This window comes from Anomaloglossus baeobatrachus, chromosome 4 (genome assembly GCF_048569485.1).
Source record: "Anomaloglossus baeobatrachus isolate aAnoBae1 chromosome 4, aAnoBae1.hap1, whole genome shotgun sequence".
Taxonomy (NCBI): domain Eukaryota; kingdom Metazoa; phylum Chordata; class Amphibia; order Anura; family Aromobatidae; genus Anomaloglossus; species Anomaloglossus baeobatrachus.
In genome coordinates, this window is record NC_134356.1 from 453,178,404 (window position 1) to 453,205,305 (window position 26,902).

Below are 26,902 nucleotides of genomic sequence, written 5' to 3' on the forward strand. Positions count from 1 at the left end.
AGAACTGCACCTCAGAGTAAAGGCCACTTTACACGCTGAGATATCGGTACCGATATCGCTAGCGTGGGTACCCGCCCCCATCTGTTGTGCGACACGGGCAAATCGCTGCCCGTGCCGCACAACATCGCCCAGACCTGTCACACATACTTACCTGCCCGGCGACGTCGCTGTGACCGGCGAACCGCCTCCTTTCTAAGGGGGCGGTTCGTTCAGCGTCACAGTGACGTCACAGCAGCGTCACTGAACCACCGCCCAATAGAAGCGGAGGGGCGGAGATGAGCGGGACATAACATCCCGCCCACCTCCTTCCTTCGCATTGCGGCCGGGAGGCAGGTGAGGAGAGCTTCCTCGTTCCTGCGGTATCACATGGAGCGATGTTTGCTGCCGCAGGAACGAGGAACAACTTCGTTACTGCTGCAGTAACGATTTTTGAGAATGGACCCCCATGTCACCGATGAGCGATTTTGCACGTTTTTGCGACGATGCAAAATCGCTCATAGGTGTCTCACGCAGCAACATCGATAATGCGGCCGGATGTGTGTCACAAATTCCGTGACCCCAACGAGATCACTTGAGCGATGTCGTAGCGTGTAAAGCCCCCTTTAGTCTTATACGGATAAGATGGAAATAAACCTCTTAAGGACTAATTCAAAAAGCAATACTACATGCATGGGGGCAGTATAGAGTAATGTAATGCTTCTAGGAAAAAACACTTCCATAATGTCCACATAGGCATCATCGAATTCCTTGTGAACTGTATGCAAAAAAAAAACAACAAACAAAAAACAAAACCCTTATATACAAGTATGTCACCGTAGTCTAGGGGAGGAGTAATATGGCTCCATACAATTATGCTATAGCATATGCTTTGCAGAATATCAGCTCTTCGCATATTTGCCAGAGAACAACTTTGTCAGCGGTTAGTAAATACATTTTCAATAGAATCTGTCACGACTGTGCAATCTGAGAGCAGCATAAAATGTGAGCACAGACTGGTCCAGTGTGGTGTTCCTTACTGGGTTCCCTGCCATAGTTTTGATCAATATAAACCCTCTACTATCTGCTGCAGCTCTGCTAGTCCTCGCAGTGATGAGTCAACTCACAACAACCAGTAAGTGACCCAGCGTTAGGATCAGGGTTTCCGCTCTTTGTTTATAATGTTCAAAAATGGTGCAGCAGAAACTGGTGACATATTCTCAGTAAATGGGTTGCCCTTGGAATAATATTAAGTTCCCTAATTGGATGTATTAAGATAGAGATTCATACCGCAGCTTCTGGGCCGGGGGACACACACAAAAGTGTATACAGACATGACAACATGGGATCACCACTGATCCGTTCTGTGAGGTAAAACATTTTCCACTTTGTTTTTAAACAGGTTAATTAGCAGCAGATCTCTGCAGCCAGATCTACTGATTAAAATGTCCTTTGTTCGTTGGATGACCCCTTTATTCTTATCATCCTGACACTAAAGGGGCCTTTACACACAAACTTTCTAGCGATCCCACCAGCGATCCCAACCTGGCCGGGATCGCTACAAAGTCTCTGGTGAGCTGTCAAACAGGCAAACCTGGCCAACGACGCAACAGCGATTCGGACCTGCAGAACGACCTAGCTAGTCATTGGGGACGTTGTAAAGCAGCTTTTTGAAAGGGAAGTCGCTAACGAAGTCGCTGTAAAGTCCCCTTTACACACAGACTTTCTAGCGATCATGCTGCACAGCGGGAAACAAAAAAACAAAGAATGGTCCTGAACGATTTGTAGCGATCAGCAACTTCACAGCGGGGGCCAGGTCGCTGATGTGTTTCACACACTGCAATGTCGCTGGGGAGGTCGCTATAACGTCACAAAACCGGTGACGTTACAGCGATGTCGTTTGCGATGTTGCAGTGTGTAAACCCAGCTTAAGCCAGACTAGAAAGACAGCCTGTAAGAATGGCTTCCATGCTGGCAAGAGTCATCCTGTTCTTGTAATATCTGAATGGCCTTCCATGTAGTACTAAATTTCCCCTGCAGGCAAGATGCCTGGCCAGCCATCCTTTCTTCTGGAATTAACAGCTGTTTGCTATTCGGTGCCAGAAGCAGAACACCAGTCTGCCCTCGGAAACAGCTCCTCTCTGATGAAACAGCCCCTTTAGGCTATGTGCGCACACTGCGTCTTTTTGACGCTGCGTTTTTGTGCGTTTTTGGCCGCTAAAAACGCACAAAAACGCACCTGCGGCGAAAAAACGCATCAAACAACGCATGCGTTTTTGCCGCGATTTGGTGCGTTTTTGGCTGCGTTTTGCTGCGTTTTTGATCTCTGCGTTTTGCTGCGTTTTTCAAATGCATTGCATGTGCGGAAAGCGCAGAAAAACGCAGGAAAGAACTGACATGTCCATTTTTTTTTTTAACTCAAAAACGCAGGTAAAAAAAACAGATGTGTGCGGACAGCAAAAGTGAAAACTCATAGACTTTGCTGGGGAAGCAAAGTCCTGCAGTTTTGAGGCCAAAAACGCACCCGAAAAACGCGCAAAAACGCCGCGAAAAATGCACTGTGCGCACATAGCCTTAACCTGAACTCCCTGCAATTAGGGGATTATGGAGATAAAAATCAATGTGAGTTGTACTATGGCTCCAGACAGATTGTAAGGTGCTATAATACGCTCCTCCATCTCGGCCCATATATATATATGCCAGACAGTGGATGCCTAGACAGTGCATACAGGGGTGTAACGATCGCAGAGGACATGACCGGGCCTGGGGTGGAAGAGGCCTTCTGGGCACCAGTACCTGCTTCAGCTGGACATTCATCCTCGGGTCCCTGCACAGCAATATAAGCTGCCGGGCAATCAGAAGCCAGCAGCTGACGTTGACATGCCTGTGACAGGGGGCGCATGGTAGTGATGCTATGCGCTGCCCGTCGCTTATACACCAAAGTCAGCTGCTGGCTTCTGAAGAGGACATCGTATGGTGTGGGAGAGAAGGGTAGACGAGAAGAATAATTGTGGTGTTTTTTCTGTATGCATAAAAAAAAAAAAAAAAAAAAAAAAAAGCGGCAGAGTCAGGGACACGTACACCAGGATTGGGGGGACACGTACACCAGGATTGGGGGGACACGTACACCAGGATTGGGGGGACACGTACACCAGGATTGGGGGGACACGTACACCAGGATTGGGGGGACACGTACACCAGGATTGGGGGGACACGTACACCAGGATTGGGGGGACACGTACACCAGGATTGGGGGGACACGTACACCAGGATTGGGGGGACACGTACACCAGGATTGGGGGGACACGTACACCAGGATTGGGGGGACACGTACACCAGGATTGGGGGGACACGTACACCAGGATTGGGGGGACACGTACACCAGGATTGGGGGGACACGTACACCAGGATTGGGGGGACACGTACACCAGGATTGGGGGAACACGTACACCAGGATTGGGGGAACACGTACACCAGGATTGGGGGAACACGTACACCAGGATTGGGGGAACACGTACACCAGGATTGGGGGAACACGTACACCAGGATTGGGGGAACACGTACACCAGGATTGGGGGAACACGTACACCAGGATTCGGGGAACACGTACACCAGGATTCGGGGAACACGTACACCAGGATTCGGGGAACACGTACACCAGGATTGGGGACATATATACTAAGACGGGCCACATGGATAGCATGATGGGGGACATATATACCAGCATGGGCCCAGGACAGGGCACATTTATACCAAGATAGGAGACATATATACCAGGTTGGGAGTCTTATATACCAGGATGGGGACATATAGTATATCACAAAAGTGAACACAACCCTCACATTTTTGTAAATATTTTATTCTTTTTATGGGACAACACTGAATATATGACACTTTGATACAATGTAACAGTCAGTGTAAATTTGCCCTCTAAATAATTCAACACTCATTAATATCTAAACCGCTAGCAATAAAAGTGAGTACACCCCTAAGTGAAAATGGACAAATTGTGCCCAAAGTGTTAGGCTATGTGCCCACGCTGCGGAAAATGCGCGGATTTTGCCGCAGATTTCTCGTGGAAAAGCCGCGGATTTCCCGAAAATCTGCAGCACAGCTACTCCCCATCCATTTCTATGGCATTTTGGAAATGCTGTGTCCACGCTGCGGATTTTTCCGCAGCGGAAATCGTGCGGATTTTCGTCCGGAAAAATCTGCAACATGTCAATTATTGTTGCGGATTTTCATCCGGATTTTGGCTTTAAAATTGGGGAAAAAAAAAAATCCGCACCAAAATCCGCATCAAATCCGCGGCAAACCCGCACCTTTGAAAAGGTGCGGATTTTGCGGGAAAGCTGCGGATTTTGATGCAGAAAAATCCGCAGCTACATTCTCCCGTGGACACATAGCCTTAATATTTTGTGTGGCCACCATTATTTTCAAGCACTGCCTTAACTCTCATGAGCATGATGTTCACCAGAGCTTCACAGGAGCTGCTGAATTCCTCTTCTATTCCTCCATGACGTTATCATGTAGCTGGTGGATGATTGAGACCTTGTGCTCCTTCACCTTCTATATGAGGATGTCCCACTGATGCTCAATAAGGTTTAGGTCTGGAGACATGCTTGGCCAGTCCAGCACCTTTACCCTCAGTTTCTTTAGCAAGACAGTGGTCGTCTTGGAGGTTGTTATATTGGAATAGTGCCTGTGGCCCAGTTTCCAAACGGAGGAGATCATGTTGTGCTTATGTATGTTGGCATTCATGGTTCCCTCTTTAAACTGTAGCTCCTCACAACCGCAGCACTCATACATCCCCAAACCATGACACTCCCATCACCATGCAAGACACACTTGTCTTTGTGCTCCTCACCTGGTTGCCACCACACACGCTTGACACCCTCTGAACCAAATAAGTTTATCTCGGCCTCATCAGACCACGGGACATGGCTCCAGTAATCCATGTCCTTCATCTGCTTGTCTTCAACAAACAGTTTGCGGGCTTTCTTGTACATCATCTTTAGAAGAGACTTCCTTCTGGGAAGACAGTCACGCATGGTCTGAGCACTGACAGGCTGACTCCCCCCACCACCACCACTTTACCTCTGCAGCAATTCTGCCGGCACTCTTATGTCTGTTTTGAAAAGACAGCCTCTGAATATAACACTGAACATGTGCACTCAACTTTGATAGAACCTGTCTTGCTAAACCGCTGCATGGTCTTGGCCACTGTGCTGCATCTCAGTTTCAGGGTGTTGGCAATCTTCTTATAGCTTATGCCAACTTTATGTAGAGCAACAATTCTTTTTTTTTTAGATCCTCAGAGAATTCTTTGCCATGAGGTGGTGTGTTTAACTTCTAAAGATCAGTATGAGGCAGAGTGTCAGCGATAACCCCAAATTTAGCACACCTGCTCCCTATTCACACCTGAGACCTTGTAACACTAATGAGTCACATGACACTGGGGAGTAAAAATGGCTAATTGGGCACAATTAGGCCATTTTCACTTAGGGGGTGTACTCCTTTTTGTTGCCAGCAGTGTAGACATTAATGGCCTTCTTTAGAAGGCACACCAAATTTACACTATTATACAAGCTGTACACTGACTACATTGCATTGAATCAAAGTGTCATATCTTCAGTGTTGTCCCATGAAAAGCTATAAAATAATATTTTAAAAAATGTGAGTGATGTACTCACTTTCGTGATATACTGAATATACAATAATGGGCCACATCTATAGAAGAATGGGTGACATATGTATCAGGATGGAGGTAATATATACCAAGATGGGCCACATCTAATCCCATTACTACATAAATAATCCTAAATCCTTACAAGATTTAGAATGCTACAAGGGTAAAGACGTGTGATCAACATGCCTGGGAGGGTCCAAATTTTGCACTAGGGCCCCCCCGGACTCTAGTTACGCCACTGAGTGTATAAATAAGTTTAGCTTACCATCCTCTGTCTCTTGCCACACAATGCCTTCTAAATTAACACTGGTGCCTGGTTCGCAAGGTCCAAGACATTCAGGCTCAGTAGCGAGAGCCACATCACTGGTGTTGACGCCCACAGATCTTGTTCGCACCATGATCTGCTCACAGGGAGATGATATGTCATTGTTGACCATGGGGACAAGAAGATGCAGAGGTAGTCCAGAAGACGCACAAACCGCGGATTCCATCTGCAGGGGAGGAGGCGAGAAACAATGTCCGTTTTACAGCAGGGTCAAAAGTCAATCCACAAATTGCATATTTATTGAAAAACTGTATTCAAGAAATAATTTTAAATTTACAGCCACCCCAATAGGAAAGAATAGTGATGATGGAGCCTGCAGGCCTAATGTCCTGATTGATAAACCTCTTGGCCGGCCTGATTCATTGTATATGTGTGTGTGTGTGTGTGTGTGTGTGTGTGTGTGTGTGTGTGTGTGTGTGTGTGTGTGTGTGTGTGTGTGTGTGTGTGTGTGTGATCTGTTACCAGGTTTTTGCCAGTTAATTTGAAAGCAAAAGAATGTAACATTTCAGCTACATATCTTTTACTGGGCTACCTATCACTGTTTTATCAGTAGAAGATTATCATTAGAGGAATAGAACACCTGCTGCCATGCAGTCCTCCATGTTCATGAGCTCTGTATAATATCGTCCCCACCACTGATTAGCAGCTTTCTGCCTATGCATAGTGTAAGCAAAAAGCTGCCAATCAGTGCTGGGGGTGGAGTTATACTGAGCTCAGCATTCAGAGAACTGCTAGATCTGCAACAGATTTGATCAAAAATACAATATGCTTGCTCACTAAATGACACATTGAAGGAATCCATCATGCTCTTCTAAGGCTGCTTTCACACATCCGGTTTTTGCAGTGCGGCTCAATACCTATGCAACGGATGCGGCAAAAAAAAAAAAATGGATCCGTTGCAAAAGTTTTTCAATGCGGCCCGACCGTTTTTTTGACGGATGCGGCTTGATACTGAGCATGCGCAGTGCAAAAAAACGCATCCGGCCGCCGGATGAGGTTTTTGCTGCAGGACGCCGCATCCGGCGTCCATAGGCTTGCATTGTAAATCGCGCCGGATCCGGTGCAATGCGTTTTTTTCGCCGCACAAAAAACGTGCCAGGCAACGTTCCATCCGGTCGCCGCATGGGCTAAATATGCCGCATCTGGCAAAAACCGGACACAACGCAAGGCCATGCGGCACAATACGGCGCTAATGCAAGTCTATGCGGTAAAAACCGCAACCGGCGGCAAAAAACCCCAAACAGTTGCGTTTTTTCTGAAAAGCGCCGTATTGTGCCGCACGGCAAAAAACGTATGTGTGAAAGCAGCCTAAGAAGGGGTAACAAAAACACTAAAATTCCCTTAAGATCACTTTTTCTTCTGTTTTGTGGTATTCATTGACGTCATGTGCAAAATTCTTCAAAATGGCACGTGGTTTATGAATTTTGTACAAAAATGGGGGAAAAAAGCTTTATATTTTCGATCAATCGGTTTCTGCTTTTTCACAATGATAAATAAGCTGAAAACATCTGGAGACCTTAAACTCTGTTTGCAATGGTGAATACAAAAACATCAAAAACAAGCAAGCAAATAAAACAGACTTAAAAACAAAACAAAAAAAAAAGACACAAATTAAAAGATTTACGCGTGAATGAAAAACAGGTGAAAAACACCAAAATCTAGACAATAAAAGGTGCTAATGCAATAAAGAATTGGGCCCCTAATATCTTACTGATAGCTTAATGCCTCACCTATGATCCCATGACCCTGTTTATCGGTTCATAATGGCCGTAAGCGTTCACGATGTCCTGAAATTGATGGAGAGGTGGTACAAGTGCACAAATCTTTTTACTATGAAGTATCCGGTGTGAACTGCGAATTTACATGCGGCAGAATCATTAGCCAAGTTTCTGCAGCTGCTTCATTCATCTGAATGGGGTCAAAAAATGTATGTGCTTGTTGCAGAAAAACACACTCACTGAAGAATGGAATGGATTTCCACTTACAGGAATTTCTGTGAAAAGGATTTTCTCTGAGAAACAATATAAATGAATTGGCAGTGACATTGCAGCGCTAGATATAAACGGAGGCAGCCGGGTCTCTTATTTCAGATGCTCTCCCCATAATGTTGGATTTTCTAAAGCTTATCTAGCCTTTAAAAGGGGTTTCCTGCGTTTGGAAATGGAGTTTTCTGGCTGCAGAGAATCCGTTCTGGGAGTGTGCTTGTAAACCAAGTTACTCGTCTAGCAAAGCAAGATTTCCCATAGGAAATCATTGCAATGCAGACAATTCGTTCCACAATTTGTTCACTGTCCCATCCTGGTCCCCTATTGTGCCATTCCACACACGCACACACACATTATGCTCACCTTACCTTCCGTTCCATCACCGGCCTCATGGTACTTTTAGTCCGCAGGTACAGGATGTGTATCGGGTAACCATCGCGACCGATGCCGGACGTCAAGGGCATGAGTCGCTTGCCTCTGATTGGCCAGCGTGCTGCCTTTGAGTAGCGGCTGACAGCGATAGTTCCTCCCTCGTCGTAATGGTTATTCAATACACATCCTGTAGCGGCGAACTACAAGAACCAGAAGGCCGGCGATGGAACGGAAGGTAAGGTGAGCATATGCGTGTGCGTGTTTGTGCGGAGTGCAAGAGCGGGTCAGAGCGCGGTGGAAGTACAGAACCGGAAGTGTGTGCGGTGAGTATTTTGCCCGTACGGCAAAGCTGGCTCGTATACTGAGTTACAAATTTACAGCAAGCTTTCCTCATATAGCAAAATACTCGCAAACCGGGTTATTCGCTAACCGAGGTTCCACTGTATATACCGTATTTTTCAGACTATAAAACGCACCAGACCATAAGACGCACCCTGGCTTTAGAGGAGGAAAATAGGAAAATAAAATTTTAAGCAAAAAATGTGGTCATGACCCACTGTTATGGAGCGAGGATCTGCTGCTGACACTGTTATGGGGGTACTGTCCCCAAATTCTCTAATAAGGTACCCTATCCTGGTAATGATCCTAATGCCTTGTATATTACCCCCATCCTTGTATATATGTCCCTCATCCTGGTATAGCCCCATCCTGATAAATACCCCCATCCTGCTATATACCCCGTCCGGGTATAGCCCCCATCCTGCCATATACCCCCATCCTACTATATACCCCCATCTTGATATATACGCCCATCCTGCTATATGCCCTGTATCCTGTGGCACAGAAAAAAAACAAAACGTTTATACTCACCTTTCCTCCCTCGAGCAGCATCGCTTGTCTTCCTGTCTGTGAGAGCAGCAGCACCGCTGACCTGTGTGGAGGCGGTCACCGCTCCCTGCAGCATCGCGATGACCTCCTGCCGGCCGCTGATGTGTGTGGAGATGGAGAATGGTGCACACAGGGATGACATCATCGCTGTTCTCACCGCTCTCGACACACATCAGCGGGCCGGCAGACAGGAGGACATCGCGATGCTGCAGGGAACAGTGACCGGTGAGTATACCGTACTTATTCACTCCTCCCCACGCTGATGATGATGCGTGTGGGGCAGTGAATATAGCCGCACATGATCACTCCAGGCTGTAGTTGCCAGAGGTGATCATGCGGGCCAGCTCTTTACTATGCGCGCACCCCACGCCCATCATCCCGCCCACCTGTCAGTGCCGGCTTCAGCGCTGAGAGATGATGGGTGGGAGGATGCATGCATATGAAATGAGTGGGCCCACATTGTCACGGCAGGCGCTGTTACAGCCTGTGCATGCCACTGATGACCCGCTCCACCGCAGCACCTTAATTCCCCGCAGCCCTACATTCAGACTATAAGACGCACCCCCCACTTTCCCCCAATATTTGGGGGAAAAAAGTGCGTTTTATAGTCCGAAAAATAAGGTACATACACAAACAGCTCTGGCAAAAATTTAGAGACCACTGCAAATTTTCAGTTTTCTGATTTTTCTCTTTATAGGTATACTTTTGAGTAGAATGTTAATTGTTCCTTTAGTCTATAAACTACTGACAACGTCTCCGAATTTCCAAGCAATAAATTTTGTATTTATTTTCTGAAAATGAAAAATGGTCAAAATAACAAAAAAATACATTGATTTCAGACCTCACATAATGCAAAGAAAACAAGTTCATAATCATTTACAAACAACAATACTAATAATGTTTTAACTCAGGAAGAGTTAAGAAATCAATATTTTGTGGAATAACTATGATTTTTAATCACAGCTTTCATGCGTCTTGGCATGCTTTCCACCAGTCTTTCACACTGCTTTTGGGTGACCTTATGCCACTCCTGGTGAAAAAAATTAAGCAGCTCTTCTTTGTTTGATGGCTTGTGACTATCCATCTTCCTTTTGATTACATTTCAGAGGTTTTCAATGGGGTTCAGGTCTGGAGATTGCGTTGGACATTACAAGGTTTTGATGTGGTGGTCCTTTATCCACACATTGACCTAGATGAGTGGCATGGCGCATTGTCCTGCTGGAAAAAAAACTGTCCTCAGAGTTGGGGAACATTGCCTGAGCAGAAGGAAGCAACTGTTTTTCCATGATAACCTTGTATGCGGCTTGATTCATACGTCCTTCACAAAGTTTAATCTGCTTAATTCCAGCCGACCCCCGGAAGAAGGATCAATACGAAACCTATAGGTCGGGGCTCATCCCCCATCCCACACTCAGGTATGTTAGTCTGCTTAGTATTGTGACCTTACAAATCTTTTGTACACTGTTACATGGCTTATTGAATTTACTATATGGTCACGGTGGGACATTGTGTGTTTATCAGCACATTTCTATCTCTGGAACACCTCTGTCCTTTCACGGGCAGCTGTCAGCTGGGCTGTCATTAGTGTCGGCTTATTTCAGAACGGACTTGCATGCCTATGTGGTATGAGGGCGCCATCTGCTGGTGTTTACCGTTTATTTCATGACTTTTACATTTCTATGTATTTTTTGTATTTGCTAAAATGCCTTTATTATATCTAATAAAACTATTTGTACCTTTTGTAATCGAGCTGTTGTACAGAATTTTCTTTTCTTTTCATCTTCATTTCTGTATATGGCTTTTTCCATATTGAAAAAATGACACGGTTATGTCCGTGTCTGTTGGTATCATTCACTTAATTCCAGCCTTGCTGATGCATCCCCTTATCATAACCGATCCTCCACTAAATTTCACAGTGGGTGGAAGACACTGTGGCTTCTACCCCTCTCCAGGTCTCTGTCTAACCATTAGACAACCAGGTGTTTGGCAAAGCTGAAATTAGACTCATCAGAGAAGATTACCGTACTCCAGTCCTCGATGGTCGAATCCTTATGGTTTTTGCCAAACTTCAGTCTGGCTCTTCTTTGTTTCTCATTGATGAAAGGCTTTTTTCTAGCTTTACATGACTTGAGCCCTGCCTCTAGGAGCCTGTTACGAACCGTTATTGCTGTGCACTGCACCCCAGCTTCCATTTCCCATTCCTTTTATAGGTCACTTGAGGTCATCCTGCGGTTGCTGAGTGACATTCGAATAAGATGATGGTTACCCCGGTCAGTGGAGAGTCACTTTCGCCCTCTGCCGGTCTGTACTCTGGTTGGAATTAAACTGACACTGGAATGGAATGACTGTCAGACATGTGGAGAATTTTTATAAAAATGTGCATTGGTCTTTTAATTTTTGCCAGAGCTGTATATATAAACAACAATTGGGCTTTACTCACCCTCCCTGGGCTAGACCGTCATGTCAGCAGTCAGTCAATAATGATATCAGCAATACAGCACAGAGCAGACACTGGGTGCAGTATCGCGACGCAGTCTGGACCCAGGGAGGGCGAGTAAAGGGCAAAGATTTTTTTTTAAAAAAAAACAAAAAACTGAAGCCGGGAAACTTTTTTTTTTTTTAAAGCCTTAGGATAGCACATCAGTAATAATAAGATTACAACCCTAGGCTGATCAGGGGGTCACAATGCTTGTGCTACTGCTACAGCATCTTCAATGTTTACTTGTTATTACCTGGCGTGATAAGTATTGGACCCCCACCAATCTTATAACTGAGAGTCCGTTAAAGCTGGGTTTACACACTGAAACTTTCTAGCGAACCCACCAGCGAGCGGCACGGTGGCTCAGTGGTTAGCACTGCAGTCTTGCAGCGCTGGGGTCCTGGGTTCAAATCCCACCAAGGACACCATCTGCAAGGAGTTTGTATGTTCTCCCCGTGTTTGCGTGGGTTTCCTCCGGGTTCTCCGGTTTCCTCCCACACTCCAAAGACATACAGATAGGGAACCTAGATTGTGAGCCCCAATGGGGACAGTATTACCAATGTATGTAAAGCGCTGTGGAATTAATAGCGCTATATAAATGAATAAAATTATTATTATTATTATTATTATTATTATCCCAACCTGGCCGGGATCGCTACAAAGTCTCTGGTGAGCTGTCAAACAGGCAAACCTGGCCAACGACGCAACAGCGATCCGGACCTGCAGAGCGACCTCGCTGGTTGTTGGGGACGTTGTAAAGCAGCTTTTTGAAAGGGAAGTCGCTGTAAAGTCCCCTTTACACACTGAAACTTTCTAGCTATGCATGCTGCACAGCGGGAAACAAAGGACCTAGGAATGGTCCTGAACGATTTGCAGCGATCACAACTTCACAGCAGGGGCCGGGTCTCTGATGTGTTTCACACACTGCAATGTCGCTGGGGAGGTCGCTGTAACGTCACAAAACCGGTGACGTTACAGCGATGTCGTTTGCGATGTTGCAGTGTGTAAAGCCACCTTAATTCTAAAAGTTTCAATAACCACTTAAAAAATGCCCTAGATGTCCATATTTAATTTTAAACTGAAATAAGTGGCCAAAAAATCCCTTTTGAATTTGGGCTTCATTTAACATTTAGCAATTTTTACTGTCTATAAAACCTAAAATAATGTAGCCCCAATTTTTCCAATAAATAGAGGTGGGGATACAAAAGAAAGAGGACCACGAATAATCAAAGTGAAATACAAAATTTAATAATTTGTACAAAAGGTGATACAGGACACACAGTGGAGGCAGGCTAGATGGAAACAGCCTGCCAGGAAACAACCCACACCACCAGATGGCAGCCTGCTGACAGGCAACAATGTAATAAAGATAGTACAAGGTAAAAAATGGCCCATAGAAAGTCAAAAGGGACAGTGTAGAGAACAAGTTATAAATAGGAGATCTGTAAAACCCCCTAAAGAGTCCCAAATGGCAAGAGGGCATAAATAATTAATCACTGTTACCTTGCGTCAGAGATGGTGGATGTGTACGGGCGTGGGGGCGGGGCCTCGACGCGCGTTTCACCAAAGGCTTCGTCTGTAGCTACTGTCTGTAGCCTCTGTGTTGCACTGAGTATTGCAGAATGAGTTATCTGAGAATCCATCAGCCAGCTTGTTCTTGTGGTAGACTTTATAGCTCTTTGGGTAACGTCACACTTTAGCGACGCTCCAGCAATCCCACCTGGTCAGGATCACTGGTGCGCCGCTACATGGTCGCTGGTGAGCTGTCAATCAGGCAGATCTCACCAGCGACCAGCCCCCTACCAGCAGTGACGTGCAAGTGATGCTGCGCTTGGTAACTAAGGTAAAGCACTTCGCTTGGTTACCCGATATTTACCTTGGTTACCAGCGCACACCGCTTAGCGCTGGCTCCCAGCACTCCTAGCCAGAGTACACATCGGGTTAATAAGCAAACCGCTTTGCTTATTTACCCGATGTGTACTCCGACTATGTGTGCAGGGAGCCGGCACTGGCAGCCTGAGAGTGGCGGACCTAGTAACCAAGGTAAATATCGGGTAACCAAGCAAAGCGCTTCGCTTGGTTACCAGATATTTACCTTGGTTACAGCTTACCGCAGGCTGTCAGACGCCGGCTCCCTGCTCCCTGCACATTCAGATCGTTGCTCTCTGTGTGCTTCACAGCGGGAGAGCAACGTCCAAAAAATGAACCAGAACTGTGTGTAACGAGCAGCGATCTCACAGCAGGGGCCAGATCGCTGCTCAGTGTCACACACAGCGAGATCGCTAATGAGGTCACTGCTGCGTCACAAAAACCGTGACTCAACAGCGATCTCGCTATGTGAGAAGTACCCCTTATCCTTGTTCTGAGCTCCTCTCAGCAGTTTTATGACCACACGAAAGTAGAGCTAAATTTTTAAGGTCATAAAATGGCTGAGAGGATCGCATAAGGACAATGATAAATCCCTGAGTCAGAACCAGCTGGCTGACAGACTCTCAGTTAAATCGTTCTGAAGCCGGCAATGGTGCAAGAGAGATCGCTACTGAAGGTAAAGTGTGCTAAACTGGTAAAAAGAAACAGCAAAAATTATTTTTTCGGGGGGTTGGGGGGACAGAAATGCATTTCAGTTTAAGAAAAAAAAAAAGGAAAAAAAGAAATGCCCCCCAAAGGCGTCCACGTTTTATTAGACAGGGAGTTGTATGTTGGCATGTGGCACGAAGAAGAGGAACAGCATGAATGCAGAGCAGATCCACAGCTAGAAAAAAAAAAGACGGTGATTACAGCAGGTCGGCTAATTAGCCAGCAGCACACTATAATTACCGAAGCTGCTCTTTCCCCTATTAGCTGGCGAATGGGGCAGGAGGTAAAAGTTTTCCTGAGCCAGCAAACAAAATGATGGTTACCAGGAAGACATTTCTCTCAGAGGGGAAGGTTCACATCGGAGACCTCTGACACATACAAGGTCAATTTCAGGATCTCAGACTATAATGAATATATGTAGATAAAAAGACTGAACCAGAACATGACATAAAATGACAAAAAAAAGAGACAGCTGCACTCTTATGGTTTTCATGTTTTAGCATTTCAGAGTGCAACTGTCTTTTTTTTGTCATTTTGTGTCACGCTCAGTTATGCACCTGTTCACATTGCAGTTTTGGGAGTGCCGTCAGTCTTTTTGTCTAGAATAATGGGGGTCATGCCTTCTGACCGTGCACCCCCCCCCACTAGCCACAGGTGATTTTATCCTATATAGCAGGTTCCTACTTGCCCGTACACAAAGTTTTTAAACCCAGACGCTTCAGTTCAGAGTAGGTACCCAGTATAAGGTACGCCTTGATGTGGCTACTGGGCAGATGTGAAAATGGCCATTTTTCTATGGTAAATATCTCCTTTTTCCTAGATTATCTTTAGCAGTAATGCAGGTCCATGTTCACACATTCATGGTTTTCATGGTTTAGTATTTCAGAGTACAACTGTCTCTTTATTTGTCATATGATGAATACATGCCCATTTCCACAGAAAATATAGTCCCTAATTATTAAGACTGTTGGGGTTTTCACTACTCACTTAATGAGGACATTTTACCATTTTTATTTATTTATTTTTATAAAATTAGTACACCCTTCAATTGATGGAACGTTTTTTTATTTTGAGCCCCTCCTCTCCTAATGGTGCAAATTTTCCCTTCAACCAACTGGGCGTATACCACAGGAAGGAAAACTTCCAGAACCAGTGACACCAGCTGGGGCAAGTGCTAGGTTTAAATAAAAGAATCCAGAGAAAGGGGCTGGTGCCATTACTTACAGCCTGCACAGGTAATAATAGCTGCTGGTAGAGGCGCATGTGACCAAAAGTCCATCAGTCTCCTCCCATTGAAACATGGAAAGCAGTTTTCAGTTGGAGGCCGATGGATGGATCCGGTCACATGATCCTCCACCAGCAGACATTTTATGGACATAAGAGCTGTGAGGAAGGCCAGGTGGAGCAATGACCAGGTTGTATACAGCGTGCGCTATGGACAGACATCTGCCTGTGTAAATGCACCTAAGGCCGGAGTCAAACTTGCGAGTGCCTCGCGTGTAGCTCGCGTGCGTCTTTCATCACTCGGCATGGCCGCACACTCCCCTGACAGGAGCACCTCAGCTGCATAGAGATACATACAACCAACCCGCTCCTGTCAGGGGAGTGTGCGGCCATGCCGAGTGATGAAAGACTCACGCGAGCTACACGCGAGGCACTCGCAAGTTTGACTCTGGCCTTAGAGGAGTTATCCAGGGGTAAAGAGGGGAGAAAAAAAGTCTGCTCTCCTTCAGAGACAGTGCCACCCAACCATGGATGGTGCATGGTATTGCAGGTCAGCACCATCCACTTCAATATAGCTGAGCTGCAATTCAGCGTTTTAGTGACGTCTTTGGACAGATTTGCAAAAATGTCTGACTGTCCCAGTCTTCTGACTGAGGCTAGCAGAAATAACCCCATTCAGAAGATAGAAATGACTGTTATAAGAAGAAATTTTAGTCAAAAACACGTCTTGTGTGAATTTACCCTTATATCATATCCAGTCGCTATACCATAATATGACGCAAGGCCCAGGGGCCAAATCCAGCCCGTCACATCACTTTATGATAGCTTTATCACTTTATGATGTGATAGTGTGTCGCCCTGGGCAAGCCAGGGGACACAGGTCACAACACCACCACACCCCACACCCCAGGTAGGCACATCACAGCTGAACCACAAATCCTTGTTGCCTTCCTCCAGGAGTCTGATGATGCACACCAGGGGGTGGGCCAGGCGGTTGGCTCCGCCCACCGAGGAGCTCACAACTCTGGAGGCGGGAAAACCAGGCAGTCTAGTCAGGGAGGAGGAAGTGGAAGGAGTGAGGAGTAGCCCAGGCAGGGCTAAAGTAAACAGCAAAGAAGTGAAAGTGAAGGAAAGCAAAGTGGAAAAGGAGGAAAGCAAGAAGTGGTGACAGAGCAGAGAGTGTGCAAGCCTGAGAGCCCAGCTTTGTGTAGGGCCAGAACAGCAAGGTCAGCGACGGCGGTGACTGTCCGGAGGGGGACCGTTTGGAAGGTCCTGGAAGGACCCCGTTTGCTGTGTGCCCGGTGGTCTGGAGCAGTGTTCCGAAAGACAGTCAGCACCAGGGCAGGGGCCTCTCGGACCCCGGCAAGGCTAGGAGTCGCCAAATTTGCCGAATCCGTCAGTGAAGGGGACTTAGATTCCCCCAACAACCAAGTCCCGATTGAAGGCAACAGTCCAACCTGTACAACAGAGGCACCGCCACCGCCAGGGCACCAGTCTCTGAGGGCCAGCGCCTGCGGGCAAAGTGTAGTGCTCCTCCGGCCCAGCTTGAAGCCGGGGAGCGGGTTACCGGTGGGGACCCATCGCAACCATCCGTACATACAGGTGCAGGGAAGAGAGACATCACCGTCACCTATCGGGGAAGCAAAGCAGCCGTCTGTGGGACCGTCCTACCAGCCGTTGGTTTACCGTACAAACTGTGTCCAAGTCTCAGGCTGAGTGAGTACCATAGTGCCGCAAGGCACAGCGCTGCCCCCGCGTCCCTGCGCCCACCAGGCCCTGCACCTCACAAGCCATCACCGGGCCCCGGGATCACCAACCCCTACCCACGGAGGGGCAACACAACACCTGGCTGCTCCCCATCACCATCCCCGGGATCCCCGCATTGAGCAGCGGTGGTGCTACACATCACCACAACCGTGGGTGGCGTCACGGACATTATCCCAACACCCCAAACAACCCCCCTTTCACTCACGGGCGAGGAGTGCCGCTCGAGGAAAACCCCCGGGATCCGGCCTACGGCTCGAGCCACCACTGAGCAGCCGGACCCGAGCAGAAGGGGTGAGCGCGGTGTGCTGACACCCTCCTCCCCGCCCGCGACAACTTGGCGTCACGAACAGGATCTTACCACTCTGCCATCTGGTAGAGGTGCGCCTTGTTACCGCCGGAGGTATCCGGCAGAAAAATTTCAGAAGCCGCCATCTTTGGCGCGAAAAGTTCCCGCTCGAGCGTCTTCTCGAGCAGTAGAGGCGCGAAGGCCAAAACCCCGCCCCGAGAGAGGAGGGGCCGAAAAGAGCTAAGGGGGACGCGATGGCGGCTGGCCGCATGTAGCTGCGGCTATACAAGCAGGGACGCCAGGACTCTGCAGCGATATTGGGTTCCTGGAAAAACCTCGTTACCAAGATGCAAGATCCAACCCGCAACGAGGAAGCCCCCGCGCCCGGCACGGCGACGTGGTTGAGGGACCGGACCGTCCCGCTGAGCAACCGTCTGCAGGCCCATATGCGACTCCTCCTGGAGGAGTGGGAGACCGACATGGCGGACGTAGTGGCTGCTATGTGGAGACGCGAGGCAGAAGAGGATTTGGAGGAGCGGGTAAGCGACCCACGCCCCTGTATTCCTGAAGGATCGGCCGCTGCGGCTGAGGGGCCCGGCCGGCTTCCGCTCACCCTGCCTCTCTCCCCGCTATCCGTAATAGCTGCTGCCGCCCCGCCATTAGGCCCGCTACCTGTCCCATCGGTAGCGATACCCTGCCCAGCCGCTTCGGCGTACCAGCCGGCTGCAGACATTCAAGACGGCCCTGAAGTGCACCAAGGGGAACCGCTAGAACCACGGCCACTTAACAGCGTGGTGCCTGAAGTCCCAGTAGAGACTGTGCCAGACCCTGAGCCCGGAACCGTGGCCTGGATGAAGGCCCGGGTGATACAATTCCACCAACGTCAGCAGGATCAGATCTTCCGGATGCTGGAGCAGTGGACCAACGAGGTGGAGGAGCTGATTACAACTGCCCCGATGTGCGAAAGGGGAATAGATGTAGCAGAACCGACTGGTGACCCACGTCCCTATGTCCTACCTGGACCGGCCGCTGCGGCTGAGGGGCCCGGCCTAGTCTCGGCCTATGCATCGCCCTTGCCGTTACTTATGGGGCGCCTCAATATAAGCTCGCCTACTCTGCTGCTCCGTGCTACCGCAGAAGGGGATGAAGTGTTGGAGGCTGGAGACCAGGAGGCTGCGGCAGCTGGCGGCAACCCGCCTGACGCAGGAACAAGAAATGACGACTCCTGCCCCAGCTTCGGGCCCGCTGTAGCGGCTGAAGGAGCAATTGAGCGTTCCTGCTATGTGGGGGACCCTGTAGTTTATCATACCCCGCGTACCGGTGGAAATGGGTACCGGGTACCCCTGTCACAGCAGGCATGTCAGTGCATGTTTGATGTGCTGGTGGCAGAGGATGGGTCCGCCTTAGTAGAGGAACCGGAGTAGGGCAATGAATGCCCGTAGCACCGTCCCCGTTGGGACCACCTGTTTGTTTGAAAAGTTTTGAAAGTTCTGCAATGATAAGCATGATGATTACCGAAAAGTTACCTGATTTGCTTGTGTGATTTGCAACCGGCAGGAGCCGGCACCGTTGTCCCCGTGGGGACCGTTTAAAAATGCATGGGAACTATCCATGGACAAGCCCGTGAACTTTGCAGGGCAACCACAAACGTTAGTGGCTTGTAAATATGTTGGGTACCGTTACCGTTTCCGCAGTGCCGCCTCCGGAGAGGCAGGTTGGAGGGAGGGCCCTGAGCAGAGCAGGCCAGGGCCCAGCCACCAAAGGAACCGGTGGCTACCCTCTGGAGGGAAGGACAGATCCCGCTCGGGTACCGTGTGCTGGACTGTGGGTCAAGGGGTGCTGCCTGGGTTTTAGGGGCAGCATCAGGGCCAGGTTACTTGGGTGGGAGAGAGCGGAAACCGTGACCGTATACCGTTGAAACGTTAAAAGTAAAATGTGCCTCCCGTCTTGGGAAGAATTTGTTAAAAATGTTATGCATATTGTTTAACCCTGTTATCCCCTTTTTACAGAAAAATAAAACCGGTGTAGGACGGCAGCCCGCGGACGGTCTGCATTTTGCTAAGGGGGAATGTGTCGCCCTGGGCAAGCCAGGGGACACAGGTCACAACACCACCACACCCCACACCCCAGGTAGGCACATCACAGCTGAACCACAAATCCTTGTTGCCTTCCTCCAGGAGTCTGATGATGCACACCAGGGGGTGGGCCAGGCGGTTGGCTCCGCCCACCGAGGATCTCACAACTCTGGAGGCGGGAAAACCAGGCAGTCTAGTCAGGGAGGAGGAAGTGGAAGGAGTGAGGAGTAGCCCAGGCAGGGCTAAAGTAAACAGCAAAGAAGTGAAAGTGAAGGAAAGCAAAGTGGAAAAGGAGGAAAGCAAGAAGTGGTGACAGAGCAGAGAGTGTGCAAGCCTGAGAGCCCAGCTTTGTGTAGGGCCAGAACAGCAAGGTCAGCGACGGCGGTGACTGTCCGGAGGGGGACCGTTTGGAAGGTCCTGGAAGGACCCCGTTGGCTGTGTGCCCGGTGGTCTGGAGCAGTGTTCCGAAAGACAGTCAGCACCAGGGCAGGGGCCTCTCGGACCCCGGCAAGGCTAGGAGTCGTCAAATTTGCCGAATCCGTCAGTGAAGGGGACGTAGATTCCCCCAACAACCAAGTCCCGATTGAAGGCAACAGTCCAACCTGTACAACAGAGGCACCGCCACCGCCAGGGCACCAGTCTCTGAGGGCCAGCGCCTGCGGGCAAAGTGTAGTGCTCCTCCGGCCCAGCTTGAAGCCGGGGAGCGGGTTACCGGTGGGGACCCATCGCAACCATCCGTACATACAGGTGCAGGGAAGAGAGACATCACCGTCACCTATCGGGGAAGCAAAGCAGCCGTCTGTGGGACCGTCCTACCAGCCGTTGGTTTACCGTACAAACTGTGTCCAAGTCTCAGGCTGAGTGAGTACCATAGTGCCGCAAGGCACAGCGCTGCCCCCGCGTCCCTGCGCCCACCAGGCCCTGCACCTCACAAGCCATCACCGGGCCCCGGGATCACCAACCCCTACCCACGGAGGGGCAACACAACACCTGGCTGCTCCCCATCACCATCCCCGGGATCCCCGCATTGAGCAGCGGTGGTGCTACACATCACCACAACCGTGGGTGGCGTCACGGACATTATCCCAACATCCCAAACAACCCCCCTTTCACTCACGGGCGAGGAGTGCCGCTCGAGGAAAACCCCCGGGATCCGGCCAACGGCTCGAGCCACCACTGAGCAGCCGGACCCGAGCAGAAGGGGTGAGCGCGGTGTGCTGACACCCTCCTCCCCGCCCGCGACAATAGCGTCCAACAGAAAAAAAGTAGTCTATGTATTTTAAAATGTTCTGCCAGTTTGTAGTGAGCATGTGCTAAAGAAGGCTGCTGTGCAGTACAAAAAGCAGACGCTAGAATGTATGGGCTCCTGGCAGGTGTGACGTCATGTCTCAAGTGTTGTCGATGTCACTTAAGGTCGGGAGCACAGTGCACTATTCTGCGGAGGTTCTCCAGTGAGATGTGTCACCGCATCAATGACAAGCTGCAGGAGAAAAAAGGCAAAGGATGGTGGGGGAGGGGGAGTATATATACTGCTGTGGGTATGCCTGTGGTGGGGTTTTGGGAGGGGGAGGGGGGTCTATAATGCCTTTGGTGGCGTTTAGGTGGGTCTATAATGCTGTGGGGATGGCAGGGATAGCTGTCATATGGGGCCACACAGGGATTTCTGCGATCCCCTCGCATGACACTCGGCTCACGCTGGCAGTACAGCAGAGCCGAGTGTCATGCGTGTGTCCTTGCAACTGAGGTCCGACCAGACCTCAGCTGCGGAGGGATGGGCCAGCATTGAGGTGGGGCAGGCAGGCGCCGAGCAGGGGTGGGCCAGCACTGAGGAGGGGTGGGCAGGCGCTGACGAGGTGAGGGAGAGATTTATCCCCCTCTCTCCTCCGTAGCCGGATATTGCCATTCTCGCACTGCACTCGCAGTACACCAGTGTACCGCGAGTGCAGTGCGATTTTTCTCTTGCCCCATAGGCTTGAATGGGTGCGAGAGAAAGTCTCGCATTACAGTCACAGCATGCTGCGCTTGTTTTCTCGGTCCGATTAGGGCTGAGAAAATAAATCGCACGTGTACTGGCACACAGGCGAATATTGGTCCGAGTGGAATGCGATTTTTTTATCATACTCCAATCGCACCGATTTTCATGCCGTGTGGCTTAGGCCTTACCCTAGAACCCAGGGACAGCTGTCGCATGGCCCTACTACCCAGGGACAGCTGTCGCATGGCCCTACTACCCAGGAACAACTGTCGCATGGCCCTACTACCTAGGAACAGCTGTCGAATTGCGCTACTACCCAGGGACAGCTGTCGCATTGCGCTACTACCCAGGGGCAGCTGTCACATGGCCCTACTACCCAGAGGCAGCTGTCGCATGGCCCTACTACCCAGGGACAGCTGTCGCATGGCCCTACTACCCAGGGACAGCTGTCGCATGGCCCTACTACCCAGGGACAGCTGTCGCTTGGCCCTACTACCCAGGAACAGCTGTCGCATGGCCCTACTACCCAGGAACAACTGTCGCATGGCCCTACTACCCAGGAACAACTGTCGCATGGCCCTACTACGCAGGAACAGTTGTCACATGGCCCTACTACCCAGGAACAGCTGTCGCATGGCCCTACTACCCAGGAACAACTGTCGCATGGCCCTACTACCCAGGAACAACTGTCGCATGGCCCTACTACCCAGGAACAACTGTCGCATGGCCCTACTACGCAGGAACAGTTGTCGCATGGCCCTACTACCCAGGAACAGCTGTCGCATGGCCCTACTACCCAGGAACAACTGTCGCATGGCCCTACTACCCAGGAACAACTGTCGCATGGCCCTACTACGCAGGAACAGTTATCACATGGCCCTACTACCCAGGAACAGCTGTCGCATGGCCCTACTACCCAGGAACAGCTGTCGCATGGCCCTACTACCCAGGAACAACTGTCGCATGGCCCTACTACCCAGGAACAACTGTCGCAGGGCCCTACTACGCAGGAACAGTTATCACATGGCCCTACTACCCAGGGACAGCTGTCGCATTGCGCTACTACCCAGGGGCAGCTGTCGCATTGCCCTACTACCCAGGGGCAGCGGTCGCATGGCCCTACTACCCAGGGGCAGCGGTCGCATGGCCCTACTACCCAGGGACAGCTGTCGCATTGCCCTACTAACCAGGGACAGCTGTCGCATGGCCCTACTACCCAGGGACAGCTGTCGCATTGCCCTACTAACCAGGGACAGCTGTCGCATGGCCCTACTACCCAGGAACAGCTGTCGCATGGCCCTACTACCCAGGAACAGCTGTCGCATGGCCCTACTACCCAGGAACAACTGTCGCATGGCCCTACTACCCAGGGACAGCTGTCGCATTGCCCTACTAACCAGGGACAGCTGTCGCATGGCCCTACTACACAGGAACAGCTGTCGCATGGCCCTACTACCCAGGAACAGCTGTCGCATGGCCCTACTACCCAGGAACAACTGTCGCATGGCCCTACTACCCAGGAACAGCTGTCGCATGACCCTACTACCCAGGAACAGCTGTCGCATGGCCCTACTACCCAGGAACAGCTGTCGCATGGCCCTACTACCCAGGGACAGCTGTCGCATGGCCCTACTACCCAGGAACAGCTGTCGCATGGCCCTACTACCCAAGAACAGCTGTCGCATTGCCCTACTACCCAGGGACAGCTGTCGCATGGCCCTACTACCCAGGAACAGCTGTCGCATGGCCCTACTACCCAGGAACAGCTGTCGCATGGCCCTACTACGCAGGAACAGTTATCACATGGCCCTACTACCCAGGAACAGCTGTCGCATGGCCCTACTACCCAGGAACAGCTGTCGCATGGCCCTCTACCCAGGAACAACTGTCGCATGGCCCTACTACCCAGGAACAACTGTCGCATGGCCCTACTACGCAGGAACAGTTATCACATGGCCCTACTACCCAGGAACAGCTGTCGCATGGCCCTACTACCCAGGAACAGCTGTCGCATGGCCCTACTACCCAGGAACAACTGTCGCATGGCCCTACTAGCCAGGAACAACTGTCGCATGGCCCTACTACGCAGGAACAGTTATCACATGGCCCTACTACCCAGGAACAGCTGTCGCATTGCGCTACTACCCAGGGGCAGCTGTCGCATGGCCCTACTACCCAGGGGCAGCGGTCGCATGGCCCTACTACCCAGGGACAGCTGTCGCATTGCCCTACTAACCAGGGACAGCTGTCGCATGGCCCTACTACCCAGGAACAGCTGTCGCATGGCCCAACTACCCAGGAACAGCTGTCGCATGGCCCTACTACCCAGGAACAGCTGTCGCATGGCCCTACTACCCAGGGACAGCTGTCGCATGGCCCTACTACCCAGGGACAGCTGTCGCATTGCCCTACTAACCAGGGACAGCTGTCGCATGGCCCTACTACCCAGGAACAGCTGTCGCATGGCCCTACTACCCAGGAACAGCTGTCGCATGGCCCTCTACCCAGGAACAACTGTCGCATGGCCCTACTACCCAGGAACAACTGTCGCATGGCCCTACTACGCAGGAACAGTTATCACATGGCCCTACTACCCAGGAACAGCTGTCGCATGGCCCTACTACCCAGGAACAGCTGTCGCATGGCCCTACTACCCAGGAACAACTGTCGCATGGCCCTACTAGCCAGGAACAACTGTCGCATGGCCCTACTACGCAGGAACAGTTATCACATGGCCCTACTACCCAGGAACAGCTGTCGCATTGCGCTACTACCCAGGGACAGCTGTCGCATTGCGCTACTACCCAGGGGCAGCTGTCGCATGGCCCTACTACCCAGGGGCAGCGGTCGCATGGCCCTACTACCCAGGGACAGCTGTCGCATTGCCCTACTAACCAGGGACAGCTGTCGCATGGCCCTACTACCCAGGAACAGCTGTCGCATGGCCCTACTACCCAGGAACAGCTGTCGCATGGCCCTACTACCCAGGAACAGCTGTCGCATGGCCCTACTACCCAGGAACAGCTGTCGCATGGCCCTACTACCCAGGGACAGCTGTCGCATGGCCCTACTACCCAGGGACAGCTGTCGCATTGCCCTACTAACCAGGGACAGCTGTCGCATGGCCCTACTACCCAGGAACAGCTGTCGCATGGCCCTACTACCCAGGAACAGCTGTCGCATGGCCCTACTACCCAGGAACAGCTGTCGCATGGCCCTACTACCCAGGAACAACTGTCGCATGGCCCTACTACCCAGGGACAGCTGTCGCATTGCCCTACTAACCAGGGACAGCTGTCGCATGGCCCTACTACACAGGAACAGCTGTCGCATGGCCCTACTACCCAGGAACAGCTGTCGCATGGCCCTACTACCCAGGAACAACTGTCGCATGGCCCTACTACCCAGGAACAGCTGTCGCATGACCCTACTACCCAGGACCAGCTGTCGCATGGCCCTACTACCCAGGAACAGCTGTCGCATGGCCCTACTACCCAGGGACAGCTGTCGCATGGCCCTACTACCCAGGAACAGCTGTCGCATGGCCCTACTACCCAGGAACAGCTGTCGCATGGCCCTACTACCCAGGGACAGCTGTCGCATGGCCCTACTACCCAAGAACAGCTGTCGCATTGCCCTACTACCCAGGGACAGCTGTCGCATGGCCCTACTACCCAGGAACAGCTGTCGCATGGCCCTACTACCCAGGAACAGCTGTCGCATGGCCCTACTACGCAGGAACAGTTATCACATGGCCCTACTACCCAGGAACAGCTGTCGCATGGCCCTACTACCCAGGAACAGCTGTCGCATGGCCCTCTACCCAGGAACAACTGTCGCATGGCCCTACTACCCAGGAACAACTGTCGCATGGCCCTACTACGCAGGAACAGTTATCACATGGCCCTACTACCCAGGAACAGCTGTCGCATGGCCCTACTACCCAGGAACAGCTGTCGCATGGCCCTACTACCCAGGAACAACTGTCGCATGGCCCTACTAGCCAGGAACAACTGTCGCATGGCCCTACTACGCAGGAACAGTTATCACATGGCCCTACTACCCAGGAACAGCTGTCGCATTGCGCTACTACCCAGGGACAGCTGTCGCATTGCGCTACTACCCAGGGGCAGCTGTCGCATGGCCCTACTACCCAGGGGCAGCGGTCGCATGGCCCTACTACCCAGGGACAGCTGTCGCATTGCCCTACTAACCAGGGACAGCTGTCGCATGGCCCTACTACCCAGGAACAGCTGTCGCATGGCCCTACTACCCAGGAACAGCTGTCGCATGACCCTACTACCCAGGAACAGCTGTCGCATGGCCCTACTACCCAGGGACAGCTGTCGCATGGCCCTACTACCCAGGGACAGCTGTCGCATTGCCCTACTAACCAGGGACAGCTGTCGCATGGCCCTACTACCCAGGAACAGCTGTCGCATGGCCCTACTACCCAGGAACAGCTGTCGCATGGCCCTACTACCCAGGAACAACTGTCGCATGGCCCTACTACCCAGGAACAGCTGTCGCATGGCCCTACTACCCAGGAACAGCTGTCGCATTGCGCTACTACCCAGGGACAGCTGTCGCATTGTCCTACTACCCAGGGGCAGCTGTCGCATGGCCCTACTACCCAGATACAGCTGTCGTATTGCCCTACTACCCAGGGACAGCTGTCGCATGGCCCTACTACCCAGGGACAGCTGTCGCATGGCCCTACTACCCAGGAACAGCTGTCGCATGGCCCTACTACCCAGGGACAGCTGTCGCATTGCCCTACTAACCAGGGACAGCTGTCGCATGGCCCTACTACCCAGGGACAGCTGTCGCATTGCCCTACTACCCAGGGGCAGCTGTCGCATTGCCCTACTACCCAGGGGCAGCTGTCGCATGGCCCTACTACCCAGATACAGCTGTCGTATTGCCCTACTACCCAGGGACAGCTGTCGCATGGCCCTACTACCCAGGGACAGCTGTCGCATTGCCCTACTAACCAGGGACAGCTGTCGCATGGCCCTACTACCCAGGGACAGCTGTCGCATTGCCCTACTAACCAGGGACAGCTGTCGCATGGCCCTACTACCCAGGAACAGCTGTCGCATGGCCCTACTACCCAGGAACAGCTGTCGCATGGCCCTACTACCCAGGAACAACTGTCGCATGGCCCTACTACCCAGGGACAGCTGTCGCATTGCCCTACTAACCAGGGACAGCTATCGCATGGCCCTACTACACAGGAACAGCTGTCGCATGGCCCTACTACCCAGGAACAGCTGTCGCATGG

The 26,902-nt window shown here is 51.0% G+C and overlaps 1 protein-coding gene across 3 annotated transcripts in view; it reads right to left on the reverse strand.

The window, feature by feature from the left end:
• The window catches only part of LOC142303839 (zinc finger protein 609-like), a 163,112-nt gene that overhangs the window by 48,938 nt on the left and 87,272 nt on the right, over positions 1 to 26,902 (reverse strand). For all 3 annotated transcript variants that reach the window (XM_075345622.1, XM_075345620.1, XM_075345621.1), the window contains exon 3: positions 5,931 to 6,156. In XM_075345622.1, the coding sequence (XP_075201737.1) occupies positions 5,931 to 6,156 (226 nt within the window). The remainder of the gene's footprint in view (positions 1 to 5,930; positions 6,157 to 26,902) is intronic.